This window comes from Balaenoptera ricei, chromosome 3 (assembly GCF_028023285.1).
Source record: "Balaenoptera ricei isolate mBalRic1 chromosome 3, mBalRic1.hap2, whole genome shotgun sequence".
Taxonomy (NCBI): domain Eukaryota; kingdom Metazoa; phylum Chordata; class Mammalia; order Artiodactyla; family Balaenopteridae; genus Balaenoptera; species Balaenoptera ricei.
This window is the reverse complement of record NC_082641.1, coordinates 48,245,813-48,258,564: the sequence shown is the minus strand read 5'-3', so window position 1 is coordinate 48,258,564 and position 12,752 is coordinate 48,245,813. Positions and strand designations below refer to the sequence as shown.

The window sequence follows — 12,752 nt, the reverse complement described above, 5'->3', positions numbered from 1 at the left end:
TTCTTATTTTCTGCCAATGGCTAATATGTTTACTTTAGTGTTGATGCAACTTACATAATTTCTTAAATACCTATGGTTTTTGTTTGTTTAACATCCTAACCTTTCTCTTTCATCTCACCAATGGAGCAGATTGTTTTTTCCATAGAACATTTGCATAGATTACCTCATATGCTCCTTTAAATGAGTCTCTAATGTAGCAAGATTGTTGGTATTTTCCCTGCATCATAGATAATGAAAATGAGGCTCATGAAAATTAAATACTGAAAGAATGAATATTATGGGTTATTAGAGCTAGGAGGGACTTTATCACCTTATTCATTCATTCATTAATACTCATTACTTAATTTGTGTCTGACGCTGTGAAGTAAGATATACAGGGCTGGTTTTTCAGCCAGCACACGTCAGCATGGCAGTATCCATTATTAAAATACTCAAATTCATATCCTGCTGTTTGTTACATAGCTATTGTACTAAGCCCCCTAAGTGACCTCCAGCTTCACCCCCTTCCCTGGGGCCTCCTAGACCCAGTAACTAAGAGGGACCTTCAGACCCTGCTCCGTCTCTATGTCCACTATCTCTTCTGATTGGCCAGTGTCCTGATGTACCATTTATTAAATATTTTTAGTGTTACTTCTGGGAAAAGGCTACTAAGGCAACAAGAGGGGTGATGTGACTTGCCTCAAATCTGCAACTAGATTTACAGAGCATGATTATCCATTCAAAGAAATTCTTAGAATACAGTACCTCTTTTCTTATCCAGAGTCACTTAGAGACACAGCCAAGATTTTAACACAGGTATTCTGACTACCAGTTGTTGCTTTCCACCAAATCAGAGCTTCCCAGAATGTATTAAAAGTATGTCAAGATAATTGATTCCCTTCAGTCCCTGGAATAGCTGAGACAAGCCTAGGATAGCCAGAGAGCTGGGGGCCAGTTGCCTCCTGACAAATACCATTTCTTTTTTTTTTTTTAACATCTTTATTGGAGTATAATTGCTTTACAATGGTGTGTTAGTTTCTGCTTTATAACAAAGTGAATCAGTTATACATATACATATGTTCCCATATCTCTTCCCTCTTGCATCTCCCTCCCTCCCACCCTCCCTATCCCACACCTCTAGGTGGTCACAAAGAACAGAGCTGATCTCCCTGTGCTATGCGGTTGCTTCCCACTAGCTATCTATTTTACGTTTGGTAGTGTATATATGTCCATGCCACTCTCTATCTTTGTCACATCTTACCCTTCCCCCTCCCCATATCCTCAAGTTCATTCTCTAGTAGGTCTGTGTCTTTATTCCAGTCTTGCCACTAGGTTCTTCATGACCTTTTTTTTTTTTTTCCTTAGATTCCATATATATGTGTTAGCATACTGTATTTTTCTCTTTCTGACTTACTTCGCTCTGTATGACAGACTCTAACTCCATCCACCTCACTACAAATAACTCCATTTCATTTCTTTTTATGGCTGAGTAATATTCCATTGTATATATGTGCCACATCTTCTTTATCCATTCATCCGATGATGGACACTTAGGTTGCTTCCATGTCCTGGCTATTGTAAATAGAGCTGCAGTGAACATTTTGGTACATGACTCTTTTTGAATTATGGTTTTCTCAGGGTATATGCCCAGTAGTGGGATTGCTGGGTCGTATGGTAACTCTGTTTTTAATTTTTTAAGGAACCTCCATACTGTTCTCCATAGTGGCTGTATCAATTTACATTCCCACCAACAGTGCAAGAGGGTTCCCTTTTCTCCACACCCTCTCCAGCATTTATTGTTTGTAGATTTTTTTTTGTTTGTTTTGTTTTTTGTTTGTTTGTTTGTAGATTTTTTGATGATGGCCATTCTGACTGCTGTGAGATGATATCTCATTGTAGTTTTAATTTGCATTTCTCTAATGATTAATGATGTTGAGCATTCTTTCATGTGTCTGTTGGCAATCTGTATATCTTCTTTGGAGAAATGTCTATTTAGATCTTCTGCCCATTTTTGGATTGGGTTGTTTGTTTTTTTGTTATTGAGCTGCATGAGCTGCTTGTAAATCTTGGAGATTAATCCTTTGTCAGTTGCTTCACTTGCAAATATTTTTTCCCATTCTGAGGGTTGTCTTCTCGTCTTGTTTATGGTTTCCTTTGCTGTGCAAAAGCTTTTAAGTTTCATTAGGTCCCATTTGTTTATTTTTGTTTTTATTTCCATTTCTCTAGGAGGTGGGTCAAAAAGGATCTTGCTGTGATTTATGTCATAGAGTGTTCTGCCTGTGTTTTCCTCTAAGAGTTTGATAGTGTCTGGCCTTACATTTAGGTCTTTAATCCATTTTCAGTTTATTTTTGTGTATGGTGTTAGGGAGTGTTCTAATTTCATACTTTTACATGTACCTGTCCAGTTTTCCCAGCACCACTTATTGAAGAGGCTGCCTTTTCTCCACTGTATATGCTTGCCTCCTTTATCAAAGATAAGGTGACCATATGTGTGTGGGTTTATCTCTGGGCTTTCTATCCTGTTCCACTGATCTATGTTTCTGTTTTTGTGCCAGTACCATACTGTCTTGATTACTGTAGCTTTGTAGTATAGTCTGAAGTCAGGGAGCCTGATTCCCCCAGCTCCATTTTTCGTTCTCAAGATTGCTTTGGCTATTCGGGGTCTTTTGTGTCTCCATACAAATTGTGAAATTTTTTGTTCTAGTTCTGTGAAAAATGCCAGTGGTAGTTTGATAGGGATTGCATTGAATCTGTAGATGCTTTGGGTAGTAGAGTCATTTTCACAATGTTAATTCTTCCAATCCAAGAACATGGTATATCTCTTCATCTATTTGTATCATCTTTAATTTCTTTCATCAGTGTCTTATAATTTTCTGCATACAGGTCTTTTGTCTCCTTAGGTAGGTTTATTCCTAGATATTTTATTCTTTTTGTTGCAGTGGTAAATGGGAGTGTTTTCTTAATTTCACTTTCAGATTTTTCATCATTAGTGTATAGGAATGGAAGAGATTTCTGTGCATTAATTTTGTATCCTGCTACTTTACCAAATTCATTGATTAGCTCTAGTAGTTTTCTGGTAACATCTTTAGGATTCTCTGTGTATAGTATCATGTCATCTGCAAACAGTGACAGCTTTACTTCTTCTTTTCCAATTTGGATTCCTTTTATTTCTTTTTCTTCTCTGATTGCTGTGGCTAACACTTCCAAAACTATGTTGAATAATAGTGGTGAGAGTGGGCAACCTTGTCTTGTTCCTGATCTTAGTGGAAATGGTTTCAGTTTTTCACCATTGAGGACAATGTTGGCTGTGGGTTTGTCATATATGGCCTTTTTTATGTTGAGGAAAGTTCCCTCTATGCCTACTTTCTGCAGGGCTTTTATCATAAATGGGTGTTGAATTTTGTCGAAAGCTTTCTCTGCATCTATTGAGATGATCATATGGTTTTTCTCCTTCAATTTGTTAATATGGTGTATCACGTTGATTGATTTGAGTATATTGAAGAATCCTTGCATTCCTGGGATAAACCCCACTTGATCATGGTGTATGATCGTTTTAATGTGCTGTTGGATTCTGTTTGCTAGTATTTTGGTGAGGATTTTTGCATCTATGTTCATCAGTGATATTGGCCTGTAGTTTTCTTTCTTTGTGACATCTTTGTCTGGTTTTGGTATCAGGGTGATGGTGGCCTCGTAGAATGAGTTGGGGAGTGTTCCTCCCTCTGCAATATTTTGGAAGAGTTTGAGAAGGATAGGTGTTAGCTCTTCTCTAAATATTTGATAGAATTCGCCTGTGAAGCCATCGGGTCCTGGGCTTTTGTTTGTTGGAAGATTTTTAATCACAGTTTCAATTTCAGTGCTTGTGATTGGTCTGTTCATATTTTCTATTTCTTCCTGGTTCAGTCTCAGCAGGTTGTGCATTTCTAAGAATTTGTCCATTTCTTCCAGGTTGTCCATTTTATTGGCATAGAGTTGCTTGTAGTAATCGCTCATGGTCCTTTGTATTTCTGCAGTGTCAGTTGTTACTTCTCCTTTTTCATTTCTAATTCTATTGATTTGAGTCTTCTCCCTTTTTTTCTTGATGAGTCTGGCTAATGGTTTATCAATTTTGTTTATCTTCTCAAAGAACCAGCTTTTAGTTTTATTGATCTTTGCTATTGTTTCCTTCATTTCTTTTTCATTTATTTCTGATCTGATCTTTATGATTTCTTTCCTTCTGCTATCTTTGGGGTTTTTTTGTTCTTCTTTCTCTAATTGCTTTAGGTGCAAGTTTAGATTGTTTATTTGAGATGTTTCTTGTTTCTTGAGGTAGGCTTGTACTGCTATAAACTTCCCTCTTAGAACTGCTTTTGCTGCATCCCATAGGTTTTGTGTCGTCGTGTCTCCATTGTCATTTGTTTCTAGGTATTTTTTGATTTCCCCTTTGATTTCTTCAGTGATCACTTCGTTATTAAGTAGTGTATTGTGTAGCCTCCATGTGTTTGTGTTTTTTACAGATCTCTTCCTGTAATTGATATCTAGTCTCATAGCGTTGTGGTTGGAAAAGATACTTGATATGATTTCAATTTTCTTAAATTTACCAAGACTTGATTTGTGACCCAAGATATGATCTATCCTGGAGAATGTTCCATGAGCACTTGAGAAAAATGTGTATTCTGTTGTTTTTGGGTCTAATGTCCTGGAAATATCAATTAAGTCCATCTTGTTTAATGTATCATTTAAAGCTTGTGTTTCCTTATTTATTTTCATTTTGTATGATCTGTCCATTGGTGAAAGTGGGGTGTTAAAGTCCCCTCCTATGATTGTGTTACTGTTGATTTCCCCTTTTATGGCTGTTAGTATTTGCCTTATGTATTGAGGTGCTCCTATGTTGGGTGCATAAATATTTACAATTGTTATATCTTCTTCTTGGATTGATCCCTTGATCATTATGTAGTGTCCTTCTTTGTCTCTTATAATAGTCTTTATTTTAAAGTCTATTTTGTCTGATATGAGAATTGCTACTCCAGCTTTCTTTTGATTTCCATTTGCATGGAATATCTTTTTCCATCCCCTCACTTTCAGTCTGTATGTGTCCCTAGGTCTGAAGTGGGTCTCTTGTAGACAGCATATATACGGGTCTTGTTTTTGCATCCATTCAGCCAGTCTGTGTCTTTTGGTGGGAGCATTTAATCCATTTACATTTAAGGTAATTATCCATATGTATGTTCCTATTCCCATTTTCTTAAATGTTTTGGGTTTGTTATTGTAGGTGTTTTCCTTCTCTTGTGTTTCTTGCCTAGAGAAGTTCCTTTAACATTTGTTGTAAAGCTGGTTTGGTGGTGCTGAACTCTCTCAGCTTTTGCTTGTCTGTAAAGGTTTTAATTTCTCCATCGAATCTGAATGAGATCCTTGCTGGGTAGAGTAACCTTGGTTGTAGGTTTTTCTCCTTCATCACTTTAAGTATATCCTGCCACTCCCTTCTGGCTTGCAGAGTTTCTGCTGAAAGATTAGCTGTTAACCTTATGGGGATCCCCTTGTGCGTTATTTGTTGTTTTCCCCTTGCTGCTTTTAATATTTTTTCTTTGTATTTAATTTTTGATAGTTTGATTAATATGTGTCTTGGCGTGTTTCTCCTTGGATTTATCCTGTATGGGACTCTCTGTGCTTCCTGGACTTGATTAACTATTTCCTTTCCCATATTAGGGAAGTTTTCAACTATAATCTCTTCAAATATTTTCTCAGTCCCTTTCTTTTTCTCTTTTTCTTCTGGGACCCCTATAATTCGAATGTTGGTGCGTTTAATGTTGTCCCAGAGGTCTCTGAGACTGTCCTCAGTTCTTTTCATTCTTTTTTCTTTATTCTGCTCTGCAGTAGTTATTTCCACTATTTTATCTTCCAGGTCACTTACCCGTTCTTCTGCCTCAGTTATTCTGCTATTGTTCCCTTCTAGAGTATTTTTAATTTCATTTATTGTGTTTTTCATCGTTGCTTGGTTCCTCTTTAGTTCTTCTACGTCCTTGTTAAATGTTTCTTGCATTTTGTCAATTCTATTTCCAAGATTTTGGATCATCTTTACTATCATTATTCTGAATTCTTTTTCAGGTAGACTGCCTATTTCCTCTTCATTAGTTAGGTCTGGTGTGTTTTGGCCCTGCTCCTTCATCTGCTGTGTGTTTTTCTGTCTTCTCATTTTGCTTATCTTACTGTGTTTGGGGTCTCCTTTTCACAGGCTGCAGGTTCGTAGTTCCCGTTGTTTTTGGTGTCTGTCCCCAGTGGCTAAGGTTGGTTCAGTGGGTTGTGTAGACTACCTGGTGGAGGGGACTAGTGCCTGTGTTCTGGTGGATGAGGCTGGTCTTGTCCTTCTTGTGGGCACGTCCACGTCTGGTGGTGTGTTTTGGGGTGTCTGTGGCCTTATTATGATTTTAGCCAGCCTCTCTGCTAATGGATGGGGCTGTGTTCCTGTCTTGCTAGTTGTTTGGCATAGGGTGCCAGCACTGTAGCTTGCTGGTCGTTGTGTGAAGCTGGGTCTTGGTGTTGCGTTGGAGATCTCTGAGAGATTTTCGCTGTTTGGTATTACGTGGAGCTGGGAGGTCTCTTGTGGACCAGTGTCCTGAAGTTGGCTCTCCCACCTCAGAGGCACAGCCCTGATGCCTGGCTGGAGCACCAAGAGCCTTTCATCCACATGGCTCAGAATAAAAGGGAGAAAAAAATAGAAAGAAAGAGGATAAAATAAAATAAAATAAAGTAAGGAAAAATAAAATAAAGCTATTATAAAAAACAAGAAAAAAATTATTAAGAAAAAATTTATTAAAAAAAAAATTTTTTTAATAAAAAATAAAAATTATTAAGAAAAAATTTATTAAGAAAAACAATTTTTTCAGTAAAAAAAAAAAAAAAACAAAAAAACAGACGGACCGAACCCTAGGACAAATGGTGGAAGCAAAGCTATACAGACAAACTGTCACACAGAAGCATACACATATACACTCACAAAAAGAGAAAAAGCGGAAAAAAATAATATATCCTGCTCCCAAAGTCCACCTCCTCAATTTGGGATGATTCATTGCATATTCAGGTATTAAACAGATGCAGGTACATCAAGTTGTTTGTGGAGCTTTAATCCACTGCTTCTGAGGCTGCTGGGAGAAATTTCCCTTTCTCTTCTTTGTTCATACAGCTCCCGGGGTTCAGCTTTAGATTTGGACCCGCCTCTACGTGTAGGTTGCCTGAGGGTGTCTGTTCTTTGCTCAGACAGGATGGGGTTAAAGGAACAGATGATTCGGGGGCTCTGGCTCACTCAGGCCGGGGGAGGGAGGGGTACGGATGCGGGGCGAGCCTGCGGCGGCAGAGGCCAGCGTGACGTTGCCCCAGCCTGAGGTACGCTGTGTGTTCTCCCGGCAAAGTTGTTCCTGGATCACGGGACCCTGGCAGTGGCGGCCTGCACAGGCTCCCGGGAGGGGCGGTGTGGATAGTGACCTGTGCTCGCACACAGGCTTCTTGGTGGCGGCAGCAGCAGCCTTAGCATCTCATGCCCGTCTCTTGGGTCCGCGCTGATAGCCGCAGCTCGCACCCATCTCGAGCTCATTTAGGTGGCGCTCTGAATCCTTTCCCCTCGCGCACCAGGAAACAAAGAGGCAAGAAAAAGTCTCTTGTCTCTTCGGCAGGTCCAGACGTTTTCCCGGACTCCCTCCCGGCTAGCTGTGGTGCACTAACTCCTTCAGGCTGTGTTCACACCGCCAACCCCAGTCCTCTCCCTGCAATCCGACCGAAGCCCGAGCCTCAGCTCCCAGCCCCCGCCCGCCCCGGCGGGTGAGCAGACAAGCCTCTCGGGCTAGTGAGTGCTGCTGGGCACTTATCCTCTGTGCGGGAATCTCTCTGCTTTGCCCTCCGCACCCCTGTGGCTGCACTCTCCTCCGTGGCTCTGAAGCTTCCCCCCTCTGCCACCCGCAGTCTCCGCCCGTGAAGGGGCTTCCTAGTGTGTGGAAACCTTTCCTCCTTCACAGCTCCCTCCCACTGGTGCAGGTCCCGTCCCTATTCTTTTGTCTCTGTTATTTCTTTTTTCTTTTGCCCCACCCAGGTACGTGGGGAGTTTCTTGCCTTTTGGGAGGTCTGACGTCTTCTGCCAGCATTCAGTGGGTGTTCTATAGGAGCAGTTCCACGTGTAGATGTATTTCTGATGTATCTGTGGGGAGGAAGGTGATCTCCGCGTCTTACTCTTCCACCATCTTGCCCAGACCCCCCTCTTTTTTTTTTTTTTAAATTTATTTTTTATTTATTTATTTGGCTGCATTGGGTCTTCATTGCTGTGCGCAGACTTTCTCTAGTTGTGGCGAGCAGGGGCTGCTCTTTGTTGCAGTGCACAGGTTTCTCATTGCACTGGCTTGTCTTGTTGCAAAGCACAGGCTCTAGGCGCACGGGCTTCAGTAGTTGTGGTGCGTGGGCTCAGTAGTTGTGGTGCACGGGCTTAGTTGCTCCGCAGCATGTGGGATCTTCCCGGACCAGGGCTCGAACCTGTGTCCCCTGCATTGGCAGGCGGGTTCTTAACCACTACACCACCAGGGAAGTCCGACAAATACCATTTCTATATGTGCTATGCACTAAGAAAGATTTGAATCACTGCATTACATCAGAAAGCTTCCAACTCTTATCCCATTTCATCTATTATGATTTCTGAAAAGGAAAATAATTATAAATCTAAATTATAAAAGTAAAGGAGAGTAGTATTTTTGCATCCATTCAGCTTTTAAAAAAATTGACCTAGTATTTTACATCCTGTTTTTTCTTTTCACACTATGACTATTTGGTTTACATCCTGCTCCTTTCTCTTGACAATATGAATATTTTCCACAGTCATTAAATATTCTTCAAAAATAAATTTAGTGATTATGTAATATCACATCATATTAATGCAGCATAAATTTATATATAAATCATTACCCTGGACAATAATTTTTGGAAAATTATTGTTATTTTTGTTATTATAAATATAATATTGATGATAATATCCTTGAATTTCATGTGTGTCTTTGGCATGACTTCTTAGAAATGCATACAGAAACTTCTGACACATGTTGAGATTTCATTCTCTGAAAAGATTATAGCAATTTATACCCTTTGTATGGGAGCGTATCTGTTTCACTGCCCCATAGGAATATTTTCAGTAGTAGCCAATATAACATATTTCTGAAGTTTTGTGGGGAGGCAAATGAACATTATTCAGCATGTGCAGACAGCGTATCCATAAAGACATTGACATTGACTGTGCATCAACCCAAGCTTCTTATAAAGTAAGCTTCTCAGCAAGCATGGCGTATATGTCTTAATGCTCTTTAGTTGAGTTCTTTTTTTGAACTTTTGGCCTATTTTAGCTAGAAACTCATATGGTTTCTTCATTGAAGTCTTTGTTAAAGCTCAGTTATTGACAGAAAAGTACAAAATTTATTTCTTCCATTTTTTTCTCATTCTCTGACACTTGAAATAAATGGATACTATGATTAAAAATTACAATGATTGTTTTTGTGAATTTTAACATGTTAGCAACATGTTAACATATCCTAATACTATTTTTAAATACAAAACAGGCTTTACTACATCTTAAACAAACAGAAAAAAACATCAGCCCAGTTTCTTTGGGGAGTAGAAATAGAATTAATCTTAATTAATCTAACCTAAGAATTAATCATTTAAAAATTGATGTCGTTTATTTCAGATTGGCACCAGCTTTAAAGTGACCTACAATTACATCTTTGCTTTGTGTTATAGGAACTTTATAGTGGTAGCAGAGACTGCAATATTCTTGCTTGGATACCATCCTTATATGAATCAGTTCCTGATGATGAGGAGGTAAATATTATTTATACAAATTGTACAGTGACTTCTAAATCATAAAAAAAGTTATTATTAATTTACTTTATATGAGAGAAACTTTTAAAGCATTTCTTGCTATTTTGTGATTGTAAAAATAATTTGCCTCTATAATATATTTGGAAAATTCAAAAAAATATTAAGAGAAGAACATAAATTTCTGAAGTTTATTAATTACTATTAACATTTTGATTTACTTCATTCTTGTTTTTTCCTGTGCATACTTTTTAGCATGGTTAATATTATGCTTGAACATACAGCTTAGCATCCTGCTTAAGACTTTTTCCATGTCATTAATAAGTATTTGTAAATATTGTTTTTAATAATATAACATTCTGTCATTTATTTACCATAATTTACTCAAATATTTTCCTATTGGAAGACATTTCTTTTGATCATTATAAACACATCGAGGTAAATATCTGTTCAAAAATTATTTACATTTCTGATTACTTCTTTGGTTAGATTCCTAGAAGTAGTGTTACCTCTTGAGTTATCATGTATGACATGTTTAAGGTTCTTTATTCACACTATCAAATTTTATCAGTTTACACTTCTACCAGCAGTCTGTTAGTGCCTATCTCAGAGCATAAACTGGTACAGATATGACAGTGTGAATAAAGAACCTGAAAAATGTGGTGGGAAAACAAAGATAAATAAGACATGATTTCTGGTCTTAGGTAGTAGCCTCTGAATTTTTTTACTTTTTTGTCAAGCTATCTAAAGGTGAAATCTTCCAGATTTCATCATGTGTCTAATTTGATTTATTATGGCTTTGTTTAGTTTTAGTGTACACCTGCTTTAAATACTGAATTTTTTTTGTACAAAGCTTAATATGCTCAAATAATTTGGTTCAGCCATTGATTTTGCATTATTATTTAATTACTGTGTCCTGCTCTTTGGGAATTACTATATACATTAAATCCAACTCAATACTACAGGCCATGTTAGAAAGTTTAACAATCATTCACCAAATGAAAACTATAAAAAAAAACTAGAAATAAATCATCTTTGACTTATGTATAAAAAAAGGATATTATTTAGAAGAAAACTAAATTGCTTATTTTATAAAGAGAGTATGAGACTCTGATGGTTTATTTCCTCATTATATAGTTACAGTGATAGTTTGAACTCCCCATCTAGAAGAATTTTTGTATATGGGAAATTAAGCTGAACAAGTAGAAGTCAAACAGAGGTACACAAAAAATAAGTTAGCTTTATAGTTAAGCTTTAGAGCTATGAAACCTGACCTTTTAAAATGCACTGTGTATATGCTTTAAGATAGGCACCATTCTCAAATTAATATAAAATGTAAGTGCTAAGATTATTTCCACAAAATTTTAGTTTGAAAGATTTCTGTGAATGTAGGTAGAACATGAATATGATCGCGATGCAGATCCCAAGAGAAGTCCGTCTACACAAGACCCTGTTCCTTACATGTATATTTACTGTTTAACTCATATTTAAAAGTATTTTCATCTCACCTATCAAATGAATGACTGCTGCAGTTCCCCAGAGAGGCAACTTAACACAAAACATAACATACACATGCACATACTCACACACTCACTTTGTCTGTAGTTTCAGGTAAACTAAATAATAGTAATACTGGTAACTGGGTTCGAATCCCAGTTCTGCCATTCATTAGTGATCTGAGACAAGTTTATGATATCTTCAAACATCAGAATCATCAAAGCAAAATTGTTCTTAGGTTTCCTTTCAAATCCACCCTTGAGATGAGATTTACTTCTCCATCAACCAAGATACAATCCCTTAGGGGTGTTTCTTCTGATATCCAAGATAGAGGAGGAATTTAGTTCTACCATAAGAAATTGAAGGGCATTGGGCAATAGGGACAGGTTTTATGATCTTTAAGCATAAATCCTATTATTTATTTTTATTTATTTATTTATTTTTAATTTTTTGGCTGTGTTGGGTCTTCGTTTCTGTGCGAAGGCTTTCTCCAGTTGCGGCAAGCGGGGGCCACTCTTCATCGCGATGCGCAGGCCTCTCACTATCGCGGCCTCTCTTGTTGCGGAGCACAGGCTCCAGACGCGCAGGCTCAGTAGTTGTGGCTCACGGGCCTAGTTGCTCCGCGGCATGTGGGATCTTCCCCGACCAGGGCTCGAACCTGTGTCCCTTGCATTGGCAGGCAGATTCTCTACCACTGCGCCACCAGGGAAGCCCAAATCCTATTATTTAATTGGCAGGCTGTTTTGTTATATTCTGAGGAATCTGCCTTCCTTTTGCCCCCTCTTCTTAACATTTGGTCACAATCAAAGCAAGCCTATATAACTCCTACTCACTTTTTCCTGTCTGAGATCTCTAGGGTGACTATATTACAGTTTAAATCTGACCTCTCATCAAGAATCTTACTTTATTTTGACAGTTACACAATATGTAGCTGTTTTATTTACCACTTATCACTTGCTATATTGAGAGAACCCTATATTCTACCTATAAAGATTTTCCACTAATTACCAGTGAGAAATTTAGAATTTATCAAGATGCATGTGTGGAAGATGGTCCAGTTTGGTTTTGTTCTTCCTTCCCATTATATGGATCTGAACTAGATCCCCTTTAAACTCATGCTTCCCTGTCTCCATAACATTCACAACTATCTGTCAGTAGAACAGGCAGGCTGGATGGTTATGTTCAAGCATAGAAAGAATGTCCACTAGGAGGAGATGTTGTAGAGAAAACTGCAGTAATAGATGGTAGTTAACTTGATCAGTAGGTCTCAAACGGTATATGTGTACCACATCATATATAATATTTTTACTGCAGCTTTCAATTACAAGTAAGATGTTTTGTGTTTTTTAACAATAAAATGTACTTCTAATAATACTGTAATATATTCATATTGTTATCCTTTACTGCTATAAACAGTAAAATTTATATGCAACTGCCTTTCCAATTTTCACTTTTTT

General features: G+C 37.9%; 1 protein-coding gene across 3 annotated transcripts in view; it reads left to right on the top strand.

The window, feature by feature from the left end:
• ERCC8 (ERCC excision repair 8, CSA ubiquitin ligase complex subunit) overlaps positions 1–12,752 on the top strand; it is a 70,153-nt gene that overhangs the window by 47,244 nt on the left and 10,157 nt on the right. For all 3 annotated transcript variants that reach the window (XM_059916431.1, XM_059916430.1, XM_059916433.1), the window contains one exon: positions 9,721–9,801. In XM_059916431.1, coding sequence (XP_059772414.1) covers positions 9,721–9,801 — 81 coding nt within the window. The remainder of the gene's footprint in view (positions 1–9,720; positions 9,802–12,752) is intronic.